Source organism: Mirounga angustirostris, unplaced genomic scaffold, assembly GCF_029215605.1.
Source record: "Mirounga angustirostris isolate CCGP_5_RB_7025 unplaced genomic scaffold, mMirAng1.0.hap1 SCAF_2, whole genome shotgun sequence".
In the NCBI taxonomy this organism is placed as follows: domain Eukaryota; kingdom Metazoa; phylum Chordata; class Mammalia; order Carnivora; family Phocidae; genus Mirounga; species Mirounga angustirostris.
This window is the reverse complement of record NW_026991710.1, coordinates 35,305,393-35,332,893: the sequence shown is the minus strand read 5'-3', so window position 1 is coordinate 35,332,893 and position 27,501 is coordinate 35,305,393. Positions and strand designations below refer to the sequence as shown.

The window sequence follows — 27,501 nt, the reverse complement described above, 5'->3', positions numbered from 1 at the left end:
ATATGTGTATCTTTGTAATCCATATTTACATACTAGCTCAGGAAAAATTCTTATTCTGTATTTTTGCCATTTGGTAACTTTTACTTTTCAAAATAGCATTTCCGCCAGAATTATCCTTTTTCTTACCAATGCAGATGTTATATGAAGTTGATTGCACAAGCCATTACTAATTCTGCAATTGTTAACGTTGAGAAATCCCGGTAGATGTTTTAGTGCTCCATAAATGTTAAGTAACAGTAGTTGCACTTTCTAGTGGAAATTCCAACTATGTCAAGGCAGATTTCTGGGTGGCTGCAGTTTTTCTAACCATCTTGATAGTCTTTACTGTTCATACATGAAATGATTCATTGCTAAAGTACTAAAATAAAAAAAAGTTGAAAATATTCCTTAATGTGAAGAAAATCATCAGTTAATGGCATTCATTGTGCCCCTATTAATATAACAAGATTGATAAATTATTTAAGGGGTATTTTCCCCCTCTGTGAGAGACTGGCATAAAAAGACTTCTGAAATTTTAACAAGAAATTTTAAACTTTTTTTTTAGGTAAAATACATATTTTCTGACAAAACTGGCACTCTGACCTGCAATGTAATGCAGTTTAAGAAGTGCACCATAGCTGGAGTTGCTTATGGGTGAGTTTTTTTTTCCCTTTAATTAGAATGTGAAACACACATTTAATAAATGCTAATAGTTCGGTGTGTTTTGAGAATTCTTATTAGGGGAAATTTTTTTTAACATAAAAAGCCCCTGTTTTGACTGCAGCATACATGTATGTTTTGTGTTATAGTTTGAAGTTGTTTTTCATTTGGAATTACCTATGAGGTGGAGGTTCTATCCAGTAGTATTTCCAAGTTTAGAGTTGCTAAAGGTCTCTATCTGGCTCTGGTCATGAAGTAAAAATACAGTTCCCTCTACATTGCCATAGAGTTAGAGTACAATGTTGTAATAACATACAGAGTGTCCAGTTTTCAAGTTAAAATACTGTTGTTTCTCTGATAGTTATCCCTTTAGTTTGTTTTTTCTTATACCATCTCTCCTCTTTGCAGTCACAGAGCAATCTAAATTTCTGATGGTGGGAAGGAGGTAGGAACACGAAACTCTTAAATCTAGGTTGTAACGAGTACCCTCAGAAACTTTTATCACGCTCCTGATGTCCTTTAGAATATGCTTGTTAAGAACCCTTTTATTTCTTTTTTGGAGTTATGTTTACCTAAATTGTTCAAAAGCCTTCTTTTTGAAATACCTTTTTAGGATAATGTGAGAAAATTAATCTGTACATTTCCTAAAAGGACGTGATCAAAAGATGAAACTTTCCTTGGTTGGAGTGACCTTGACCATGACTATTATCAAATTTTCCAACTATCTTTATCTGTAAGTGAGACTGGGAAATACTGATCCCTTAGCCTTTGAAGCAAGGGCACTTGCATTTGGGTTTTCTGGTGTGTACTCTTCCCCACTCCAAACCATAAGCGAGTATAATAATAATGTATTGAATTTTGAAAATGCCTTAATTAAAATTATAAATAAATAACCATTTGGTAAAAAATTCTAAAAGCAAATGGTTACTCCAACAAGGGTCTACAAAAGAGTAGATGGAGGCAGATATCCTTATTCTTTGGGTTAGCAGAGAGTGTGACTAAAATGGACTTCAAACTGTGTGTGTAAATGAAGCCGAAAAGACATTTGATTGAATGGCTTTTTCACACTTGCCAAGACGGGATGTTAATTTAAGAAGCACACTTACTGTTTCCAGGGCTGCATGCCATTTTGCATCTTTCCTCTTTATCTGAAACTCCCCCACCTCCCCTAGAAAAGGCTGTCCTTACTCCTCCCCGCCAATAGCTACCAGCCTAGTAATTTGGTTAGCTGCTGTGGAGGGGGTGATGCAGACACACTTTTTGACGTCATGCGTATTTGACAACCACAAGAGAAGGAAAGGCCTATTGTGATTCTTTTTATTATATATTTGTTGTATATAATACAACATTTGTTGTATTATACTTGCTGACAGATTTATGAAGATTGTTTTTACAGAAATTCTGCATTGACAAGTGAATTTGAGAGCGGTCTGTTTGATACTTGACATTCTTTTTTTATTTTGCCAGTTTCCAATTGAACAAGCAAGTTCCTTCAAATGATCAAATATTGATTGTGAAATCAGAACAGAAAGCTAGAATGAGATCTAGCCTCTCTCCTGCATTTTTCCAAGTTTTTTTCTTCTTCTTGCAACAAGCCCTTAAACACTTCCGGGCAGTAGTTCTAAAGAATAGTGTTCTTTCTGTATCTATTGGTGATATTATCATTAACAACCATTATATGATAGGGTGGGTTTGAGATTGGTAAATATTAAAGTAGTATTAAACGTTAAAAACTGTCATCATTTATATTAAGTTTCCAGGAAAACAAATTTCCTCTTGGGCAAATAACATCTCTTAATATTGAGGTGCAGCCATGAGACATGACCTCTAGCCTCGGCTTTGTCACTCGTCTACCATGTAACTATCAATAATTCCTTTCAAATATTCCAAACTCCTTAAAATGTGGATAGTGAGATAAGATGATCTCTAAAGTTGTTTTCCAAGTATAAAATTCTAGATATAAAAAAAAACATACATGAGAGACTATGGACTCTGAGAAACAAACTGAGGGTTCTAGAGGAGAGGGGCATGGAGGGGTGGGGTAGCCCGGTGATGGGTATTAAAGAGGGCACCTTCTGCATGGAGCACTGGGTATTATACGCAAACAATGAATCATGGAACACTACATCAGAAACTAATGATGTAATGTACGGTGACATAATAAAATAAAATTAATAAAAATAAAAGCATCTTTTATTAGAAATAAAAGGTGTTCCTTTGTTTGCAAATCTTAACTATATAGACAGAAATACATTTCTTTCTTGGGTGATATATCATGTTTTTGAAAATACCAGAAGCCTTGCTGAGTGAAGTGAGTTGTTAAACTGCTTCCAGTAATCATGTAGTGTTGTGTATGTGCATTTAGGATCCTTAACCCTGATTTTATATCAACATCCCCTCCCCCAAACATCCTGATGGACATTTGGAATGTCAGCATTGTATTGTAGAGAGTGGTTGATACAGGAAGTTGTTGATACAGGAGACTTCAGATGCTTAGGTGTTTACAGTAAGAGACACACCACTATTCGTTAATTCCACCAAACTCAGCAAGACAAGTAATTACTGTCAACCATCTTTCTGTGGGAATTTCCTCTGGCCACTCTTGGGTTATCAGAAGCCAGACAGGGTAATAACATGGGTTTTGCAATCCCCATTTGCACTGTAGCAGTGTTAACACTTGTTTAATATGGGGAACTATTATGCACACGAACCTTCAACTCTAACAGAAGAAAGCATGGTGTTTATCCCCCCAGGATAAACCAGGATAAAGGAGAACACCCCACATTTTCATAAACTAACACATGCTTTTGGGGTTAAAAATTCAGAACTGATCCTTGTTCAACATTTTTTAAGAAGTAAGATAAAGCCTAATTTTACCCTAGGTAGAGTCAGAGGTGAGTTCTGTTGGCTTTTATGGGTTTGAGAACAAGACTTGAAGTGTCTTCATTTTTGCCTAGTATTCCTTAGGTTTGTAAGAAGATAATATTTAACATTTAAAACAATGCTTCAAAATTCAATCTTGGTAATTTCTCCCTCATTTCACATAACCATTGCCCAAATTGGATTCATAATGGGCAACAAAATAAAGATTTGTACATAATTAGCAGCGATGATTATTTTGTAGAGTTCAACTTTGTCAGAGATACTACTGTGTTTAAACTTACTAGTTTGTTTCATTAGATCTTTCTTTGATTAAATGTAAATTGATGTCATTTGTAAATTTAACTTATTACAAACTAGAAACTCTACTGTTAAACATTTGTTAAAGTATCATTTCAGCAAATTCCTTCCTGTAGGAAATGAGTCAGTTTTATCAAAGTAAATGGAATACCAGGAATGGGTAAGGAGGCTTTTATGTTCACTGGCTAGGACTCTCAATACAGTGAATAAATATAATAGGCTATAATCCTAAGTGTAATCTTTGTTGGTAATTTGGACCTTATTTAGAATGAGGTGATGAGCTGGGCAAAGCTTTACACAGTACAGTCTCTAAAGTTAAAAAAAAAAAAAATTTCTAGTAAGCCAACTAAAGAGTGATTTTTGTTGTGTTGGTCATTTAATCAAACATTTCATTGACATTTTCCCTGTAAGTAAAAGATGAATTTTCTTAAAAGCAATCTCTATGTATATATGAATATGATATATGAACCACTTAACATGACCATATTTTGTTTAGTAATATGTTTGCTGAAAGGATCAGTACTTCAAACTGAAAAGAGATTCATCACAAGAAACCTCACAATTACCATAAAACTTAGCCCCGAGGTCTAGATTATAACCAACAAATTTATCTTACTGCCCACCATGGTAAGAGCTGGGTAAACACCATTCTTTTGTTTATTTATATGCTTCAACAAATATTTTTATCTCCTTCTGTGTATGTGGCACTTTGTTAAATGATGGGATTGTAATGATCAGCAAAGTTCACATGGTTTCTGCCCTCCTAAAATTTATAGTCTAATTGGGGGTTAATGGATGTTAATTAAGTAATCAAAGATAAAACACAGTACAGAGGTCCACGTGAGTCTGTGATGGGGATTTGATCAAATCAGGCAGGTCAGGGACTGCTCTGTAAGAAAGTGATGCTTGAGCTGAGACGTAAGAATGGGTTTGATTAAGTGAAGAACTTCCCAGGCAGATACAGCAGTATGGACATGCACACAAAGGCAAATGACCAGAGAGCACATATACACCAGAGCTGCCCCAGCAGCAGTCCTGGGGAAACTCATGCAGACAGGTGCAGTAACAGGTGTGTGGGTCTCCTGCTGCTCATCACATTCTGAATAGCATTTGCCAGGGCTGGACCCGACCCAGGAGAAGGGACCCTGAGCCTTGAGCTTTGCGTCTTTTAAGCTATATGACTTGAGATACACTTGCCCCTCCCCTGATGTGAGATCGGGTACTGCCGTCCAACTTAGCAGATCCTTAGCACAGTGTTTTTGCTTGGGTAGCACTGGCCCTCCCCTGGTACAGTCTGGGGTGGGAGGGAGGGGCATGCGGCTAGAGTCCAAGCCTTGAGGTTGATCAGAAGTGATTGCCTTCAGCGCTGGGCTGCAGTCAGTTTCTACAGAGTTTTGCAATAGGTCATCATTTTTTCTGGGAGTCCAGCCCACAGGTGGCTTGGTTAGCCCTTCCTCTCAAGCATCAACAAAAGTCATTTGGTACAAGAGAGAATAGTGAGTAGAGGGGACTGCCTTCATTGGGACTAAAGACAGTGGATACTGTCCTGGAGGTGGTTTCATGCTTTGGAGGTGGAAGAGGTGCCTTCAAATGATGAGGCTTGTGTCATAGCCAGTTTGGTGGAAGGCTAGAGGGAGTGGGATGGACACTGAGGGAGTGAAAGGACTTCACTGAAAACTCCGTCAGAAACAATGAATGACTCTACGTTTACATTATGGAACTCTGCATTTTTTAAACTCTATTGATAGCTAATAAATTTATTTATTTATTTTTTATATATTTATTTATTCATGAGAGACAGAGAGAGAGAGAGAAGCAGAGGGAGAAGAAGGCTCCCAAGGAGCAGGGAACCCAATGTGGGACTCGATCCCAGGACCCTGGGATCACGACCTGAGCCGAAGGCAGACGCTTAACCGTCTGAGCCACCCAGGCGCCCCGCTAATAAATTTAAAGAAAAAATATTGAACGGTCATATATAGTGAAAGAAATGAGAGATAAGAAAAGCTTTTCTGGCTGCTAAGAGAGTAGATCTTAAATTTTCCCACCAGACACACACACACACACACACACACAAAATGGTAATTATGTGACAGATGGAGGTGTTAGCTCACACTGTGGGGGTAATCATATCACAGTATATAAGTGTTTCAAGTCATCATATTGTATACCTTAAACTTGTGCAGTGTTATACATCAATTATATCTCAACAAAGCTGGAAAAAACTTCAACAATAAAAAGAAAAATAGAATAAATACATAAAGAAAAGAAAATCTGCTCTGCCATGTATCTTCTGACTGAATACATGAGTGGCTCGTTGAAACAAAAGCTATATACATCAGTCAGACTTTTCCCGTTGCTCAAATGAGCTAAAGGATGAAATTAAAATTATTGATGAATGTGTTCTGTTTGAGATAACAAATGGCTCAATGAGTGATTATAGTTTAAGTGAAAGATTTTGAGGATCAGTTAATCTTTTAAAATGTGGTTCCTTTTAATTATAGAAATGTAATTAACTTTTACTTTAATATACTTGTTTAAAGACCCATTACTCTATGGTAGTCAAATTTATTTCTAAAATGTACTTGGCAAATTTTGTCAGTGATAGTTTGTTCCTAGGTATTAGTATGTTTGTTTCATTAAAACACTTTATTCTGATGATATAATATGTAATTAATTTTCCATTGGTTTTAGCATGTATTTAAACCTCTAGGTTAAAATATTTCTTAGTGAATATTGAATTCTAGGAATAAAATGAGTAAATTCCATGGTCAAGAGGCAAGTTGGCTATCCTGTTATAGAATAATTTTGTAAACCTGCTCAGTTACCATAAATTGTGTTCTACTTACTATACTAACTGCCATTCTTTCAGAATCAACTAAAAGTTCATTTTCTTAACTTTTTCAATATCCATCTTTCAGTACTTCCTTTATTCATGCTTTTGTTTCCAGCGTTTCTGTGATGATTTTGTCCTCTCTTTCTGCCCCTCCTCTTGCTTTCTGAAGCCATGTCCCTGAACCTGAGGATTATGGCTGTTCTCCTGATGAATGGTAAGCTGCATGGACCTTTCTGTCTCATTGATTCCTTTAAAAGGTTTGCATTTTATTGCTTTGATAAACACATTTCACTACTTTTGGAGGGGGGAAGCATTATTGATCAGGTAGGATAAGGGCTATAAAGAATCTATTTCTTGAAATCCAGTGAATATCCTTGATTTCCTATTGCATAACCTTTAGTCATTTTACAAACATTAGGTTTAATGGTTAGGCTTGCTAGAGTTTTACATTATGTATCTATAATAAAGTCTGTAATGATCAACTTGGGGTCCCTGGGCTGTGAACTAGCTAAGATTTGTTAGAGCTCAAGAAGTTTTATGTTTTATAGCTCAGCACTGCCACCTTCTGCTGCAATTTATATACTCTACAGAGCCACAAAAAGATGCTACTGAAACCTACCCAGAAGTGGAAATTTCCTTTACATCTCTTTTCATTAGTTTAGTAAATCTATTCGGGGGCTAGAAAATGAACATTTTTAAAAATAAATGTCTGGAACAAATGTTGGAAGACTATGCTACCAAGGACTAAAGTTAACTGGAATATAAATAATTATAGAATTATTAAAGATGGCATTTTAATTTCCATATTTTTGAGGGGGTTTGTTTGTTTTCCCTTAAAATCCCCCCTCCATGGATTTACATTTTGATTTAGAACTGTGTAAGTTTATTTTGATATTCTCTAACTCATCATGATTTGGTGGCCAATGAAACTTCAGAAAACAGATTCTTTTAATGCTGGTAACTATAGAACACATTATGGCTTTAAAAGTGGTTATATTTTTATTTTCAGGTTATACATGTGTTTTATGATTCGGCCACATTTCCAATATGCATGGAAGTCCAATAACATCATTTAATATTTTTCAACTTGAATTTTATTTCAATAAAGTGGAGATTTGATAACAATTTGCAGCAAAACTCATACCTATAATAATGACAGAGGCAGCTGTTTGATTCGTGTGGTAACTGATGAGTCATCACATTTAAGCTCATTGCTTGGAGCATCATCCAGTTTCGACACCTACACACAACTGAATAATTTTTAGCGTTTTTTAAAATATTCCAAAGCTTCTTACTGCTGGTGGATAATTCAAGTTTAATGCAGTAGCTATTCCCTTTTATTTAATCCTTCAAGAATGTAGTAAAATTTTGTGACTATTTATTTTTTTCTGTAACATTAATATAATTCTATTAATTGTAAATACTGTTCATTAGTATAGAATTAATACACGATTTTTCTAAGAGAACTCTTATTAAGAGAAGGAAATTACCTTTAGCATATTTTCATTAAGAGTGAATGAAAATGTAAAAAATCGTTGTTTATTTACTTGGGTCATTTAAAATATCCGACTTTCTATAGAGATTGTTTTGTGACTTCTACCACCTTTGGAAAGAGAGGATATTATATTATCTAGTTAAGATCTCTTTGTAAAACACCCTTTTGGAAAATACTACTTGAGCTTCTGTTCTGTTCTGTCCTGGCCATCTGCCATGGTCAAAGATGCAGACTTTGGATTCTGACTACCCAAGTTCACATCCTGATCCTACTTGTGACCTTGAAAAAGTTACCTAATCTCTGCCTGCCTGTCCTCCCCTGGTAGAATGTGGACATCATAGGGAGGTTGTGAAGATTGAGTTCTGTTTTTATTTTTATTATTTTTTTAAGATTTATTTATTTGAGAGAGTGTGTGTGCATGTGAGCAAGGGGGCGGGGCAGGCAGAGGGAGAGGGAGAGAGACTCTCAAGCAGGCTCCATGCTGAGCACAGAGCCCAACTCAGGGCGATCCTGACAACCCCGAGATCACGACCTGAGCTGAAACCAAGAGTCCCATGCTCAACCAACTGTGCCACCCAGGTGCCCCGAGTGAGTTCCATTTTTAAAGTGCTTAGAATAGTGTCTAGACATAGTATACTCACAGAGAGTGTTAGCTTTGGTGTCTCTCACTCAATCCTCGTGATATATTTGAAGAGTTGTGATTGACATGACCATATTAAAATTGGTGAAATTTAGGCAAAGAAGCTAACAAGTAACTTGTCCCAAAGTAAACAACCAGGAAACATGAAAGCCAGATTATAAAGTAGGTGCTGGTCACTTTATGTCCTACAGATCTTAAAGAACTTTATATGCTTAGAGCACAAAATACCTTTACCATTTCAGTCATTTTTTTTTTCTTGTTAAGGTAGCAAGAGCAGGTACAGTTTAACTGACTTGAGAAAAGTTAGCACAGGGAGCAAAATTTTGCACATTCATACATCTGGCATCTCCCCGAGCCCCTCATCCAGTTGATTTCATTTTGCCAAGGAAACCAAGATCAAAAGTGTGATCCTGAAAAGAAAAAAAGAAGAAGAAGGAAAAAAAAAAAGTGAGATACTGGTTGAATCCTATGCTGTAGGCATATGACCACATCTTCATGGTGCTGGTCTTCAGGGATAAATTAGAGAGTATAGATGATTGTATAAATCCAAAATCAAAGTTCATGCCTGTCTGTCAGCAGCTTCACATTTCAGTGTGAAGTTCATTAAATTCCATACATAAAACCTGTAGCCTATATACATTTTACTGCCCTACCGAACCATATTCACCACAAAAATGTCAAGATTAAAAAACATATAATATTTAACACTTAAATGTGTACAGATTATTTTATATTTAGTGGAATTTGAAGGCAAACCTGTGACACTCTCTTGAGAGTATTTTCAAACATACCCTCTTGACATTAAAGATAATTGGATGATGGTTGTAGCTTTACTCGCTTAAATATATTAGTATAAAATAGTTTACAGAGATAAGATCATTCCCCAACCAGTAGCTACTTACTCCAAAATTGGTATGGTTTTCTTGTTATTGCCAAGTACCCATAAGCTAACATATAACCTTACAGATTCATTCTTTCCTATTAAAAATCTACCATTGGAAAAAAGATCTGCTTATTCTCAGCATCCGTGTAGCCCTTAAGATGTGATTGTTTTCAGGGGCGCCTGGGTGGCTCAGTCGGTTAAGCGTCTGCCTTCTGCTCAGGTCACGATCCCAGAGTCCTGGGATCGAGTCCCGCATCAGGCTCCCTGCTCAGCGGGGAGCCTGCTTCTTCTCCCTCTGCCCTGCCACTCCTCCTGCTTGTGCGCTTGCTCTCCCTCTCTCTCTCTATTTCCCTCTCCCTCTGTCCCTCTGACAAATAAATAAAAGAAAATCTTTAAAAAATAATAAAAAAATAAATAAATAAAAAAGATGTGATTGTTTTCAGCTATATATTTCCATAGCCATTTTTTTCTTTTCCTAATGCTTACTGTGGGAAATTTCAAGCATAAACAAAAGTAGACAGATTACCCTTTCACTTACTTCCATAATACGCACCCAAATCCAATGTCATCTATACCTCTCCCTCACCATTATTTTGAAGCCAATCCCAGATAACATATTTGTTTTTCTTAACTATTTAATATAGAGTCCATACTGTTCTGATATATTTTTTGAAGTTAATGCTAGTGATGATGATTCTCCAAAAAGGATTTCCTTAATGTGTTCCGTGCTTAGTCATTTCACTGTGGTTTTTAGTATTATCATAGTATCAGTGGATAGTACTATTTTCTGGTCTTATTTATTTTCTCATTTCATCCTGGTCTATAATTATGTATGGAATGAGTGGTATTTATTTTTTCTCCTATAACAGCTAGACTCATGAAAACATCCTTCCAGGTGTGACTGTATAATAATGAGATCTAACGCATCCAAATTAATGTTAGTCTTCAAAGTAGTCACGTTGACAGCTAATTTATTTATTTCAATGATGCAGCCATTTCACAGAATGTTTTTGGAACACCTCTTTTGTAATTGCCTTCAGAAATACTTTGAGCCACACAGAAAAGCAGGTCTTAGGTCTTTGGTTAAAACCGATGTCTTTGGTTAAAACCGATGTCTAAAATATTATTGAATTCGATCACTTGTTTATATTCTTGGACTTGACATGACTCTGAATAACAAAGTCATTCCTAAAAATCAAATCTTCGTCTAAGGGATTTTGATTTGCAACCAATAGCATCATTTGAAAGCAGGAGGTGCAGATCCTTTCAAAATATGGTGCTTTACAGCCCCACTAAGTTTTACCTTCCAGTGTGAACATGGGTGTAGTATGTGTGTGTGCATAATGTATACATCTATTTTATGTGTAGGCTGTGCATCTATTACAGGTGGCTGACACGGATTTTGTTTCTTGTCTTTAATTTTTAATTTAAATTTGATTTAAGTTCATAATGCATTAGCATGTTGCAAATTCCAAGGGTGTAAAGAGGGGAAGTTTTTTCTCCCTTCCCCGTCTTGGAGAACTCCTCTCCCCTCCCAGAGGCAGGCAGTGTAAACAATTTCAGATGTATCCTTCCAGATCTGTTCTACACATATACATGCATGTGTTTGTTTTCTCTCCTATATTTACAGAAAGTGAAGCATACTGTACTCCCTGTTTTGTACCAGCTTTTCTTTTCACTCTGCGTCTTTGAGATCAGCCCAAGATCAGAAGAGCTTCCTGTTTTTTGTATAGCATTTGCTATGTGGATGTACCACAATGTTTTAAAGCAACATCCTTCATAGTACTTGAGTTATTTCTAATCTTTTGCTATTTAAAAAAAAAAGTGTGCTGCAGGGGCACCTGGGTGGCTCGGTTAGTTGAGCATCTGACTCTTGGTTTTGGCTTCGATCATGATCTCATGGCTCCTGAGATCAAGCCCCGCATTGGGCTCCGTGCTCGGCAGGGAGTCTGCCTCAAGATTCTCTTCCCTCGCCCCCTCCCTCCACTCACGGACGCATGCGTGTTCTCACTCTCTCGCAAATAAATAAATCTTTTTAAAAATGTGCTGCAAAGAATGAATTTGTGCATACAACATTTTGCACCAGGTAGATAGCTAGTATAAATTCCTAGAACTGGAATTACTGGATCAAAGGGATACATGCATTTTAAATTTTGGTAGAAATTGCCTAGTTGTTCTTCTTAGAAGTTTTGCCAATTTTCATACTCAGCAATGGTATGATTTATCTTTTTTATAATCACAACAGCACAGAATTGTCAAATTTATTTCTGCTAAATTGATGCAGTCATTTCTCTCATTATTGGGTAAACTGAAGTTTGTATTTAAAGGCACTCATATTTCCTCATCTCGTTGTTGGGCTGCATTGTTGATCTTTTTCATATTGCTTTCTATGAGTTCTTTCTGTCTTAGGGAAACTAACCTTCATTATATGAATTGGAAAGTTTTTCCCAGTTTTTGTTTGGCTTTTGATTTTGCTTGCAGTAGTTTTTTGCTATGCAGAAATGTTTTAGCTGTATACAGTCAGATTTATCTGTTTGTTTTGTTTTCTGGATTATGTGTGATACATAGGCTTTTTCCACTCTTATTTTTTAAATTTTCCCATATCTTAATTTTTATTAAATTGTACATCCATCTGGAGTTTATTTGGTTTAAGGTGAAAAGTATGGATCCAACTCTTTTTTCTTTTTTTCTAATGATTCCTTGGTTGACATGAATTTTGAATTTAAAAAAATTTCAAGGTCCCCATACTGTCATGTATGAAAATAGGTAATACTGATTAAACTATATACATTCTGAATTTTCTGTTAATTTTTAATGCCATAGGGATTCTTCATTTTTTTGTATAGTCAGGAAATAATTATTTACACTGTATCATAGTTTTTAAATCACCCAGCAAGAAGCTACCATTTATATGGTATTGTGGACTACCTGCTCCTTGTTCTCCTTACCCTTAATGTTACCCTCCCTATCTTATCCCTTCTTGCAAAACACCATCATTTCTTTTGTCTCTTTGTGTGCATAGTGCCTCTTGAAAATTTCTATGGAAAAATCTAACAAAATGTTGGTGTTGGCTTGCATTTGTATAAAATATATATAAAGCTTATTGCGCAGTTTGCAAATTCATAATTTTGTCAACGGATTTTAAATGATCACTTTTAATCCAGTTGGTTCTTATTTTGAAATGACACAAGCATCCTAATTTTATCTGTTTACATTTACTAAAAGTGAACATTTTGTAAGATTTTAGAGAGGAGTGGTAAAAGCTCCATGCCTGAGTTATTCAACCCAGGCTATGTGGATTAGCAGATGAGTTGCTTATGGTTTTTATGATCTTGGAAAAGAAGTCACTTTCTGAGTGAAGAGTCCTTATTTAACATTATTCATGGTAGAAGCTTCATTGGTAAATGGAGGGTGGATTGTGTCCATGTAAAGATTTCAGTTGCATATCTAGTGTTATTTGTTATAAATACATTTGAAAGTTATATCTATTATGGTAACTGTGATTTATGAGATAAAAGGGTTTCTGGTGAGATTAATTAGACATATCTTCAGATTTGTGAAGGCTTTTAGTCTGGAATTCTTTGGAAAGAAAATAGACCTCCACATGCAAGATGTTACTGTGATTATTCCTTGACATTTCAATCTATCTAACAAATAAGAGGGAATGTATAACTAAGAACCATTAATAAATACATTTTAATAATAGGGAGACTTTATGGAGCCCCAGTAATAAACTGTTTTTAAGAAATGATAGTATTTGGAGGAGAAATGTATGCGAATTTTTTGAGTTCCCATTGATAAGTCATTTAAAAGATCTTGGATTTTTCCCTCCATCTTTAAAACTAGAGGAAGAGTAATAACGTGTTTATTCTGCCTCCTAGGGATGTTTTGAGAATTCAAAACTACTGCATGCTAATGAAGATGTACTGTTTTACAGTCCTCAATTAATAGATCAAACTACTACATGTAAATAAAGATGTATCTTATTATAAATGGTCTAACTTCCTTCTTTGGTTATATTTCATTGATACTGTGTATGTTTAATTATTTCAGATTCTTTTTTTCTTCAGTGATTTCTCCTTCCTTTCAAACTGCTGGCTTTAAAAATATGAAACTCTTGATATTTGGCACTTTGGTATTGATAATACTCTGTAACTGTAAAAATTATGATCAAAAGCTTTCTGGGCTACAGCTATTTAGTATTGGACACATTATTTTTCCTTGGTGAATTAATTCTAGAATTTTCTTCTATGCACAAAAGCTTAGATGTATACATTTTCACTGAACATTGCAAAGTACACCCTTTGGGTTTGACATTCCCACTTACGTGTTCCATGTTCTTCCTTTTAATCTCAACATTTTGGTATTAAATTGCATGACCATGAGATTCGTCATAGCTAGATTATAGAAGCAATTCTGACTCCATTTATTTCATATGACGTACGTTGTGTTTGCTCATCTGAAGATAGCCCCAACACAAAAAATCCCATACATTTTTATGATTTGTTCTTATATGTGCAGAACAAATGTGATATATACATAAATATATCAGATATTTCTTATTGATAGATGTTGACAAAATATATATAAGGCTTATTGCTCATATTTTTATATTCCATATAATCATGTAATGTTAGTCACTACAAATAAAGGTTTCTCATAGGCTAAAGTAAAAGAATTTTTTTTTATAATTACTTTATTCTCAAATTCTAAAAACTTGAAAAAAATTATGGAAATAGAAATTCACCTCTAGGTATTTTACTAGTAACAGTGTTGTTACTTTTTTAAAAATCTTTTTAAGCTTCATGTGGCTACAATGTAATTCCACCACTCCAGAAAAATGAGCTGTAAAGTACTATTTTTTTATTACACTGCGGAAGTCTATCACATTTTAGAATGCTTAAAAATAATGTATGGTTCAGTTATGAAATCTATGGCATCTTATCTAGAAATGCAGACTAAATTATATTTAATCTATTAAAGGTTTGCAGGCATAATGATTTACTTAAAAAGTAAGTTACAAATAGATCAGTGGCTTATATAAATGAACCAGGTTTGCTCCATTTTCCCCTTCAGGCAGAGCTCACAGTTCGGAGACGAAAAAACATTTAGTGATTCGTCATTGCTGGAAAACCTCCAAAATAATCATGTAAGCAACATAAAACTATTATCTTTTTGTTAATGAGTGAAAGCTAATGAGTAACTCTCAATTATCTTCCATGTTTATATATTTTTTTTTAGTTTCGTGATCATTTTTGATACTTACCAAAATCTGTTATTGTTAAATCCTTTTTACTTGGCCCACACAAATTCATGGCTGTTAGGAATTTAGTTTTGAAATTCTTGTTAATCAATATTCTGTCTTTTCAAAGTATCTTATATTAAATAATTAATAGAATTCTGTTTGTATAGAACAGCTCACTATTCACCATTTCAGACTATCTGTGGAAATGAATTACGTGCTCAAAATGGTACGCCAGTGCCCAATCTGTACAAAAAAAACTCCGGAAATTTCCATCCAATGTGACCGTTGTACTTATGAAGTTACTGACACTTACTAAAATTCCATCAGATCAAATGGTATGGCTTCCTAGAGTTTTAACCCCAGAACCTTTTCTCATCATCACTTCAAGCTCAATATGTCAAAACTTAAATTCGAACTCATTACCTCAATAAAAGCTCCTTGAGCACAGGTAACTTACTAACCTGTGTCCCTGGGTGGAGTTCTAGCAAGGTGTTCTTACAGGTATTTTTTGTATCCTTTCTTCTTAAGACAGCCTTCTATAGAATATGAGGTTCAGGATCCACAAGACCTAGACCACCTCTTCCCTCTGCGTTCTCAGGTTCAAATTGCTCCATCACCTATTTTAATTCTCTTTCTAGGAACTTAAGAGCTGCTTTGGATACCTCCTTTAGGGTCCATCTCTAGCTCTCTAGAATGGCCAAGCCCTTGTCAATAGTGACTTCTGGAATATATCCTAAATGTCTTCTTTACTTCATGCTCACTTTCCCTCCCTAGTCCAGACTGCTAGCGGGCCCTTGCCAGTTTCCCTGTATCCATCTTTGTTCCCCTCCAGTTCTTGTTGCACATGGTAACAGGAATGATGGACATGGACATCAAATCCCCTCACTTCCCTGTTTAAAACCTTTCTCTGGGGGCGCCTGGGTGGCTCAGTTGGTTGAGCATCTGCCTTCGGCTTGGGTCATGATCCCAGGGTCGTGGGATTGAGCCCCGAGTCTGGCTCCCTGCTCAGCAGAGAGCCTGCTTCTCCTCCCTCTGCCCCTCCCCACTTCCGTGCTGTCTCTCAAATAAATAAGTAAAATCTTTAAAAAATAAAAATAAAAAAAAATGAGACCTTTCTCAGGCTTCCCTCTTACCTTACAGAGTTACATGGTTAGGCCCCTGCCCAAGTCACCAACCTCACTTGAGCCACTCTTCCTTTCTTTCTCCTCAGGCCATACTGGCTTTTATTTTCTCAAACACACCTCATTCTTTCCTTCTATAGGATCTTTTCAGTCTTACCTGATTCCTGCTTGATGCAAAGTTCTTGGCTCAGTTCTTCATGAGGCTAAAACCTCAGCTTAAATCTCACATTCTCTTGAGAATAACCACAGAGTGGCCCAAATACATCACATGATGTTTGCACATTCTCTCCTTTATAGTCCTTTCACACCATAAGTAAATATTTGTGTCTTTATCTGTGTTCTGTCTTCCCCACAAGTTACGCTTCACACAGCGGGGACCATGTCTGTTTTGTCTACTGTACTAACCTGAAAAGAGATTTTTCAGATAATGCTGTGATTTATCTTTCCAATCACTTCATTTGTTTTTCGGTTGGTTGGTTTGTTTGTTTTAGCCTAAGAGCATAGAAGAATATTTTTTATTTAATATTTACCTCCATCAGGAACCAAACAGCAAGATGTTTAATTTAAAAGGTCTGGCTTCTGGGGCACCTGGGTGGCTCAGTCTGTTGGGTATCTGACTCTTGATCTCAACTCAGGTCTTGATCTCAGGGTCATGAGTTCTTAAAAAGAAAAAAAAAAAAAAAAAAAAGATCTGGCTTGTTTTCTCATATAAACTCAAAGTTCCTTGCAGAAAGGATCCACTTTTAGGTCTTCCTCAGGCTGTAAGAATCCATTGCATTGTACACAGCAATAGCTCAACCAAATCTTTCTATTTAGTAAAACATGTATCAGGTTAAGGTTGTCCTTTGTGGAGAGAGGAAGGACAAAGCATTACAGAGGAATCCCCTGCCATCATCACCCCAATACAAGATGGTGGAACCCCAGTAAGATCAGATGCCAGAAGTTTAAATCTAATCAGGAATTAGATCCAGATAAATGATCATTTTAGAATTTCTCTCCTATCTTCTGAGAACAGGATTTGATCTATCTACTTTTTTACACTGTGCTCTTTTCATTTGACACACCAAGTTGTTCTGTGTAAATGTTTGGAAAATGAATGAAAGAGTGTAAGAATGATTTTAGTTAAAAATATATTTTCTTCATAACAGATATTGGCTTCTTTGTTGTCTATAACCTCACACCTTCAATGCTTAACAGCTATAGTCTTAATAGACATGAAGTAATGTTGCTGTCATTACTGTCAAAATGTTTACATGAAAAGGGTTGAATTATGTGTTTATTTCTTACAGCCAACTGCACCTATAATATGTGAATTTCTTACAATGATGGCCGTTTGTCACACAGCAGTACCAGAGCGAGAAGGCGATAAGATTATTTATCAAGCAGCATCTCCAGGTACAAAGGAAGGAATTATAATGTATTTTTCCAGTGGAAAATTGTTCTGAAATTTGAGGTTGTCTAGAAAAAAATCAGTTTAATTTGAAAAAGTAAAATAACCAAGTTATGTTTTTTTTAGATAATAAAAATGTATTTACTAATTAGAAGAAATGTATTTACTGATTAGAAAAAAATGGAATTAAGTATATATGTTAAAATATATAACCTTATCTACATAATTTTTAGCATATGTCATAAATTGCATGTAAATTTGAATTTAAAAATTCACACAAAAAGTACTTCTTAATACACATAATAGGGTCTCCTCCCTTCTTTGAAAATAACCATTTCACTTTCCTCTTCTGGAAATGATAATCAAGGAGCTTGTTGTGTATTTATTAGGATGAAGAAAGTTCACCATTTGAAAGGGATGCCGTAAAATATGTATTGGCATGGTTATCAATATTTAATGCCTAGGCTTAATTTTAAACCTATTTTCACTGTAAAATTGGGCAATTTGATGATTGCAAGATTTTAGGAAAGAGGGACAGGAACATACTTTAAAAAACCTTGTTTTTAAGTGTTTTAACTGTATCTTGCACCTGTGATCTTGTAGAATGTACCAAATTCCTAAAAAGCAGAAGAAATGTTACATCTCATATTGTTAGGATGGACACTATGTGAATGTTTCTTTTTTTTTTTTTTTAAGATTTTATTTATTCATTTGAGACACAGAGATAGAGAGAGAGAGAGAGCATGAGCAGTGGGAGAGGCAGAGGGAGAGGGAGAAGCAGACTCCCCGCCGAGCCAGGAGCCCGATGCGGGACTCGATCCCAGGACCCTGGGATCATGACCTGAGCTGAAGGCAGACACTTAACCATCTGAGCCACCCAGGCGCCCCTATGTGAATGTTTCTTATCCCACACCCTACCCTCAGCAACTAGAAAGTTTGATATAATATGGTGATGAAAGTAATATATAATAAAATAAACATCAGTTCAGTTATATCCATTTCTTTTTTTTTCTTTTTCCTTTGTCCAAGTTTCTCTTTTTTTAATTTGAGTAGAGTTGACACACACGTGTTACATTAGTTGCAAGTGTACAGTTTCATGCATTTATATCCATTTAAATTGAATCCTCAATTCGTATTTTTCTACAGTCAGTGGTTTAGGAGGAAAAGCATAAAACATAAGACAATCTTGTGCATTTATTTTGAGAAACTTTTTTATAGAACATTCTGGACCAAGGGTACATTTAAATTCCTTTCTTAGGTGTGTTGACTAACAGTCAAATATGATTCCTGGTTCCCTACGAGTCTCAAAACCTTAAGATGAGTCTACTCGTTCCTTTGGCATTGTCATATGATTTCAAAAGAAATGGATTTCAACAGGGACCAGAATAAACAGAATTTTAATTCTTTTAAAATTCAATAGAAAAACATAGTAATGTATTTCTTTTGTACTAGGGATAATTATTTTATCTCACCATGTATTTGCTTTCACCTTTTTTCCTAAAACAGATGAGGGAGCGTTGGTCAGAGCAGCTAAGCAACTGAATTTTGTTTTTACTGGAAGAACACCGGACTCAGTGATTATAGATTCAGTAAGTTATTTAGTTTTAAGTCTCTTTTTCATCAAAGTAATAACATGTGCATAACTTCAAAGATAAAATAATATCAAAGGATCATAATAAAATAGAGGTTCCCCACCCCAGAAGAAGCCACTTTATCTCTTTCTTCAGGCATTTATAAATGTCCTATTTTCAAAAACATATGTGATGAATGATATCTGTTTTGATTCTTCCATTTGAACATATCTACTGACTTTGTCTTCTGTTATGTTAAATGAGGATTTCTCTCTCTTGATTCACTATCCCTTCCTGGAATATATATTACTATGTGACTGTATATTATTGTAATTACATTACAGCTTTTAGTGAAACAAGTATTCAGACCTAATTTTTAAAATATGCAAAAGACTTGAACAAATATTTCGAAAAAGAAGATATATGAATGGCCACTGAGCACATGAAAAAAAAAATCATTAGTCATCAGTGAAATGCAAATTAAAATCACAATGAGATGCTATATACCCACCAAAAAGACTAAAATTAAAAACATTGCAGCACCAAATGTTAATGAGAATATAGAACTAGTGGAGGACCCATGTGTTGTTAGTTGATGTGTAAAATGGCATGAGCCCTTTGGAAAGCCTTTTAGAGTTTTCTAACACAGGTAAACATGCACCTGACCCAGCAATTGTACTCAGTTACCCAGGAGAAATGAAAGCTTGTGTCCACAAACAGATACCTCATGGAATGTTCACAGCAGCTTTATTTAGAGTAGTCAAACCCTGGCAACAAACCAAACATCCATCAGCAAGAGAAGGGGTAAGCAAATTGTGATACACACTTACAGTGTACTATCGAAACAATAAAGAGGAAGGAATTATGGATTCATCAACAACATGGATAAATCTCAAAAACATTATGTTGAGCAGAAAAAGCTAGACACAAAGGAGTGCATCCTCTGGAGAGCAGACAAAAGTGATAATGGGAGTAGAATTCAGAACAGTGGTTGTCCCAGGGTTAGGGAGCAGATGGATTAGAGGAGAGCAAAAGGAATTTATGGGGTGATGGGAATGTTCTACATCTCGATGAAGGTGGTGGTTACACAGTTTTGTAAACGACACAGTTTCCACCAAACTGTGCATTTAGTGTCTGTGTCCTTTTTGTATATAAGTTGCATTTCACTAAAAAAATCATGATTTAGTGTTTTTTGTTTTGTTTTGTTTTTATTTTTTTTTTTAAGATTTTATTTATTTGAGAGAGAGAGAATGAGAGACAGAGAGCATGAGAGAAAGGAGGGTCAGAGGGAGAAGCAGACTCCTTGCTGAGAAGGGAGCCCGATGCGGGGCTTGATCCCGGGACTCCAGGATCATGACCTGAGCCAAAGGCAGTCACCCAACCAACTGAGCCACCCAGGCGCCTCATGATTTAGCGTTTGTTATTTTGCCTGCACAAGTATACAGTTGAACATTGTTGTATTCAGGATTTTTTTCCTTTCTTTAATTTTATGTTTCCTAATATAAATTATTTCCTGAAGATAATTTTTCCTTTATTTCCTAAAGATAAGTCCCTTACCTTGTTTTGTTTTGTTTTTTCAATTGCTTCATTTTCTTTCTACCTATTAGTGATTGTTCCCGTATCTTCTTAGTACACTCTAAGTCACACCAGGTAATCTGTCAGTTGGCAGTTCTTACCTTGAGACATGCCCATCCATGGCTCTAGAAGTTCACCATTCTTTTCGGTCTATGCCGTCTTTGTTCTAAGGCCTGTTTCTACAACACTGGGAATCCCTTTTGATTTTCTTCTGTTTGAGACTATTTGCTGTGTCTCAAATCTTCTTTCCTAGTGACCTTCCCTGTTTTGACAGAACACATTTCATGTTTGTTTCTTCAGGTTAAACAGTCATTCCGGAAGAAGAAGACACAGTAGTGATAGCCCTCATTAAGTCCAGCTCCTGACTCTTGGGCTCTGAGATGCACTGGTTGATGGGTCACCATTTTGTTCATGGTTGTCATCCTGGAATTGCTTTATCATCTTCCTGAGAACTTTCTTTACTTCTATCCTGTGTTAGATCTTCAATTCCTAAATCCCATGACAAGAATGTTCTTGGTTTACTCTTTTACTTCTGTGGAATACATTTTTTAGTGGCTTTTTGGGAAAAGATACATGGGGAGTAACTTATTTTGTAGTCCTTTCAAGTCTAAACGTTTTCCATGCTACTGTTATACTTAATTGATAGTCCAGATGAATATAGAATTAAGGGATAGAAATTATTTTCCTTAGTAATTTTAATTTTTCCACTATTTTCTGGTTTCCAGGACACCTCATTGAGAAATCAGAAGCTATTTTGATTCCACATCTTTTGTGCCTTGCCCCTACCCACTCTCCCACACTCTGGAAGGTTCTAGGATCTTTCTCCCAAGAGTTTGGATATTTCATGGCAGTGTGCCTTAGTGGGAATATTTTTAACCCACTGTACTGAGCACTGGTGGACCCTTTTCCATTTGGAAAATTCAGTTCTGGAAATTTTTTCTTAAATAATTCCATTTTCCTTCCCTCTTTTTGCCCTGTTCTCTCTCTTCAGAATTCTTGAACTAACCGTTAGCTTTTCACTAATGCTTTTCATGCCTTTGACTTTTTGCTCTGCTTTTTGGAAGTTTACATCAGCTTTATCTTCTTAACTTTCTATTCATGTTTTTTGTTTCTAATTTCTGCTCCCATGTTTTTGGTTTTGAGAAGTTTGTTTTGTTCTTTCAGTATTTCTTTTTAATAGTATCCTGTTCTTGTTTCATGAATGTCATATTCTCTGAGAGAAATAATGATCGTTTTTTGAAATTTTCATTTAAAAAATTTTACAGGCATTTAACAAAGCACTTAATTAAAAAGCATTTACAAGCCTTTAGTTAAACTATAGTTTTTACCAGAATATAAAATTGTCTCAAACTATCACTGCAGTTGTTTTGCAGTGATTATAGTTTTGGGAAAAGCATGCTTCACCAAAAGTTAAATATCAGCTCTCAGATGTTCTTCTCCAAAGTTTCTCATTTTCCACTTAGGAGAAAAGAGCAGCATTTAATTAGTGTAGCCCTTGCATATGGGGTGTGTGATAGGCTCTACTAGATTTTTGACACAAATTGCAATATGCAGAATAATAAGGCCAGTCTCCTCCCAAACTACCAAAGAGCAGCAACCAGGGTATAAGTAGTAATCATAAAAACATAAGAATTATTATAAACAGTCTTATTGTTTCACACATTTTTTTCATAGGTCCCCTTAAAAAGCATATCCTGGCTTATGCAGCAATATTTCCAAGGGTGTAAAACACTGCAGAAAAGCTTTATGCCACCAGGAAGCCACAGTAATCAGTTCCAATGTAGAAAAGAAAACACGACATATGACGCATGTGACAGACCACTTCAGTCTGGTGTTGAAACTAATTGCGGAGGCATCCAGGACCCGCCCACCAGCCCCTCGTGCCCATCAGGAAACCCAAACTGAAACTTCATTGGTCCATGGGAAATTTTGTTTTTGAATTCTTTTTCCTCCAAATTGCTTCTGTCTGTTGGTTTTGGATATCTCTGTTCCATGTTAGTGTCCTTGGATGTCTGTCAGTTTTGGATATCTCTGTTCCATGTTAGTGTCCTTGGATGTCTGTCAATCATTGGTACTCTCATGGTTAAGAAGAAGGAACTTGAAAGCAGATGTGGCGGTTCAGAGCCTGAGGGGAATATTTGTCTACACTGAGCTCTACTGTAGGGTGGTCTGGGGGGATTCGTTTGGGAAGTCATGGCGTCTGTACCTCTAAGGCTTCTCTTGAGCTTGTTGAATTCCCCAGAGAGTAACTCCCCATTTCTGCCTGGAAAGGTCTGGCTAAGTTGGTTGGGATATTGGGGCCCAGCGTTTAATATATTTAATATGAATATGATAACAATACCATGTCTTCAACTGTGCCAGTCAATTCTAGACAAAAGATTCTTCTAGACCAAAGGAAGGGCCAGTGCTGAGAGCTCTTTTCAAGTGGCTCTTACCCAGTTCTCCCCATTTTAGGCCCCTTTTTTTACCTCACAATTCTAGAGCCAACTGCTTTTTCACATCCTTAAACCACTTAAGGATCATATGGTACAAATCAGGTGGGTTCTCAGCTTTTCCCATGACCACTATAGCATTCAGCCTTCTTGGATCTGCTAAGATCCCACTCACTCATCTGTGTTCTAGCTTCCAAATTTCTGGTGCTATTGTCTCTTTTCTTATTTCCCTGCCATTGTAAGCTTCTTTCTTTTTAAAGTGTTTACTATCGTTTTAGTGAGACTTTGGGAAAGACAGAAATTAAATGTGTATGTTCCATCTTCCCTCTTAACCTGAAAGTTAATAAATTCACTTAAAGAGGATATATTCAGAAGGGATGCTTTGTTTTTGTTATTTTTTACATTAAAACTTCATGCATAGGGTTTATTCCAAGAAGCCAAAGATACTTCCAACATGGTATAATCATGTATTCCTTTCCTTCATAGCTGGGGCAAGAAGAAAGATATGAATTACTCAATGTTCTGGAATTCACCAGGTAAGACATCTGCTCTGTGATTTGTATCTGTAAGATAAATTTCTACATATGTTTGGTTTTTTTCCCTTTTAAATAACTAGAAAGTAGGCTTTATTTTTTAACTAAATTTGTTTAGAAAAAATATTAATTTAAAATCTGTAGTATAGCTTGTAATTGTCATAGGTGCTGAGAAATCATAAACACCTATCTTCAGAGTATTGCCAGACATGACTCCTGGAGGCAGTGTAAAATTATTTTTTAACAAAGCTGGTATGCGTCACAACTGTGAGGTATAGGACCAGGAGTCTTAGGGCTGGTGATCTGGAAACATCGTTACACTTAGAGGCAGCAGGATTTATGTGTACTGAAGCCGAATAAAGAGTTAGGAACCCAGCAGTCTAATTCTGTGTTCATTGTATCTAACTATCTTTGGGATTTCAGAAACCATACCCAACTCTCTGTTCAGTATAAAACCAGTTACGATTTAGTAGGAAAAAGCAGAAATCAAGGAGGTTATCCTACTTAACTTTATTAAGGTCAAATAGTGGAGACCTTCTAGGAATAATCAGCCATATGTCTAGGAGTTTGGCTTTTTATTTTTGCATGACTACGTTGTTTCTGAACTAATACGCTCTTAAGGCAAATAGGCCTCCATTAACAGACAGGATAGTCTTTAAAGATTGCATCACCATCGGGCGCCTGGGTGGCTCAGTCGTTAAGCGTCTGCCTTCGGCTCAGGTCATGATCCCAGGATCCTGGGATCGAGCCCCGCATTGGGCCCCCTGCTCAGCAGGAAGCCTTGTTCTCCCTCTCCCACTCCCCCTACTTGTGTTCCCTCTCTCGCTGTGTCTCTCTCTGTCAAATAAACAAATAAAATCTTTAAAAAAAAAAGATTGCATCACCATTAACAATAGGACACTTAGGGCCAGGCCACAGGCAGGAAGTAACACTGCTGTTCAAGGAAATAAGTGTTCACTTATCTTCTTGAACTTTCTCCTACATAAGACAATCTTGTACACTGACTAGAAAAGGCATTTCCTGCAGTATGAAGGTTCCTCAAAAAGTTAAAAATAGAACTACTCTATGATCCAGCAACTGCACTACTAGGTATTTACCCAGGAGATACAAAAATATGGATTCAAAGGGACACACGCACCCTGATGTTTATAGCATCATCAACAATAGGCAGATTATGGAAAGAGCCCAAATGTACCTCAGCTGATGAATGGATAAAGATGTGGTATATATGCACAATGGAATATTACTCAGCCATCAAAAAGAATGAGATATTGCCATTTGCAATGACAAAGATAGTGCTAGAGTATTATGCTAAGCGAAATAAGTCTGTCAGAGAAAGACAAATACCACAGGATTTCACTCACGTGTGGAATTTAAGAAACAAAGCAAACAATCATAGGGAAAAGAGAGAGGCAAACCAAGAAAAAGACTCTTAACTATAAAGAACAAACTGATGGTTACCAGAGGGGAGGTGGATGGGGGCATGGGTTAAGCAGGCGATGGGGATTAAGGAGGGCACTTGTGATGAGCACTGGGTGATGCATGGAAATGCTGAATCACTAAATTGTACACCTGAAACTAATATTACACTGTATGTTAACTAACTAGAATTTACATAAAAACTAAAAAAATAATAAAAACACGTAACTTACTGGAAAAAAAAAAAAAAGAAAAGGCATTTCCTTTTAAGTGGGAGTGACCACATGCCATTGGTTAATATCAAAAATAGTGGGGTCTGTCTAATGTATTATTTAAACACTATTTTCCTTTCTTGTATGCACTGCAAGGCTCAAGGGAAAATGCATGAGAAGTTGATGAGTAACTGTAATAGAGTATTTCCAAAATGTATCCCCCACCTTTTTTTTTTATGTCGAAGTGGCTGTTTTTCCTAAGTCTACTTGCTTTATACCTGCAAAATATTATAAGTAATATATCAATTAGCATTTGGGTATGTTTGTTTATTAACACACACCCTTGAAGCACCACAAAGAAAAATAAAGCAAGGTTAGGGGTTTAGGGTCTTTCAGGATGCAGTGTTGGGGGTGGGCGTAAGGATGAAAGTGAGAAGAGTGACTATGGAGGTCTTAAAAGAGATTCTGGAAAAAACATTAGTGGTTTAGACTAGGATGATGATAGCACAAAGAAAGTGAAGTTGATAGAATCCAGATACCTTTTGGAAGAATGTCAGGGGGCCTTTGGGATGGATTGGAGTTAGAAGAAGAAAAGAGGGAGGGGTTGGAGTCTCTGGTGTGAACAGCTGGGTGGGTAGGGGTACCATTTACCCAGATGGCACATACAGGGATAGGAATAGATGTGCAGGATGAGATGTTTGAATTTGTTATGTTTGAGATGCCCGTGAGATACACACATGGAGGTGTCAGAGGTAGGCACTGGATGTGAGGGCCTGGAACACAAAAGAGATGCCTATGGCTGAGATATAAATGTGGTAGTCGTTGGCCTGTAAATGGTCATCAAAGCTACAAAGATGAATTGGATCTCCTGGAAATATAGAGTGAGGGAAACAAGAAAGGCTGAGGATTGCACTATGACTAACTCCAACTTCTAAGGGTTGATTAGAAGGACAAGAAGCAAAAGAGACTGCTTTGTAGCTAGAGATGTGGAGGATAAAGAGAGGATAAGACCACAGAGCCAAGAGAAGAGGCTTTTTTTTTGAGGTGACAGTGGTCATCTGTGTCAGAGACCCACAGCAAGGTTAGGTGAACTAAAGGTGGACCGTATTTGCTGGATTTAGCCGTTCAGTGGGTGGGTCAGGAGAGAAGCCAGGTGGGAATGATGGGGATGCACTGGGGGTGGGGGGCGCACACAGGGGATGTAAGTAGAGATCGTCGGTGTGTGCAGCAGTTGTTTGGAGTTGAGTCGTGAGGGGGATGAGGCTCGGTGGGAGTGGATTGTTTGGGCTGAGTTTTGTAGGCGAGAGACTCCAACGTGTTTAAGTACTTATGAGAGAGACCCTGTCGAGAAGGGGACAATGAAGACTCAGGGGAGAGCAGCATAACTTTAGGAGTGAGGTTACTGAGAAAGAGAGGGGGTTCACAGCACATGGGAAAGGAAGGTCTCTGAGAGGAAAAGAAACACCCCCTCCGTTGTCAGGAAAAGAGGCAGAGAGGATGGTGACCAGCAGAGAATTGTGTGAATGTGTAGGTGTTAATGGCAGAAAGGATAAGAATTCTTGTCTGAGGCTTCCATAAGGTGAATTGCAAAAATTCCAAGGGTCCAGAGGATGAGGGTGCATTAAAGACTTGGAGAATGGAGAAGGTGTTCCAAGTCCTGCAGATGGTGAGAGAGCGAGCTTATTAGAAAGAGGACGGCAGGGAGCATGCAAGTGACAGCATATCATGGATTTCCTAAGCTCTGTGGCAGGGCGACTTTCCTCCAGTCCATCCATCTACTCTGATGCTGAAGAAAGGGTTCCCATTTACCCAGGATTTGGGCATTCTGCCAGGAGAAGAAAAGAGCAGGAAAGTTCGTGAGCTTGGGACCATCTCATTAAAGTTGGAGTAAGAGAGGCACCAAGAAGGGCTGAGACAAAATATAGAATGTGCAATGTCCTTGTGAAGAGGGCCCAGGTAAATGTCTTCCCGAAGTGCAGGGATGGCCGTCGGAGGAACCCACACAGTGGAGATTAGAGATGGAGACACAGAGGACTGAATATTTCTAGACGCCTTGGAAAGAAACTCCTAACTGTATGCTAGGACACCATATCTTGGCTACTTTATATTGGACTCATTTTCGTTTTTAGCAGAATGTTGCAAGGTAAAACAAATAAATACAGACGCTTGAGAGAAGTCTCTTCCCCCCCTCATTTCTGGAGAGAATGCTGATACATACTTGGTTCCGAATGAGGCACGTCCTATGCAGGGCTGTGCCAGTTTGTTCTACTCACTGTTACTTGCTGTCTCTGCAGATGCTGTATATTTAACTAACATTTTTATATCACCAACAC

The 27,501-nt window shown here is 36.8% G+C and overlaps 1 protein-coding gene across 8 annotated transcripts in view; it reads left to right on the top strand.

The window, feature by feature from the left end:
- The window catches only part of ATP8A1 (ATPase phospholipid transporting 8A1), a 219,181-nt gene that overhangs the window by 81,119 nt on the left and 110,561 nt on the right, over nt 1-27,501 (top strand). For 7 of the 8 annotated variants that reach the window (XM_064584427.1, XM_064584425.1, XM_064584426.1 and 4 more), the window contains 5 exons: nt 545-633; nt 14,747-14,819; nt 17,326-17,431; nt 18,933-19,015; nt 23,491-23,540. In XM_064584427.1, the coding sequence (XP_064440497.1) occupies nt 545-633; nt 14,747-14,819; nt 17,326-17,431; nt 18,933-19,015; nt 23,491-23,540 (401 nt within the window). Of the gene's footprint in view, nt 1-544; nt 634-6,821; nt 6,867-14,746; nt 14,820-17,325; nt 17,432-18,932; nt 19,016-23,490; nt 23,541-27,501 lie in introns of all 8 variants that reach the window. The other variant, XM_064584430.1, reaches the window with a different exon arrangement.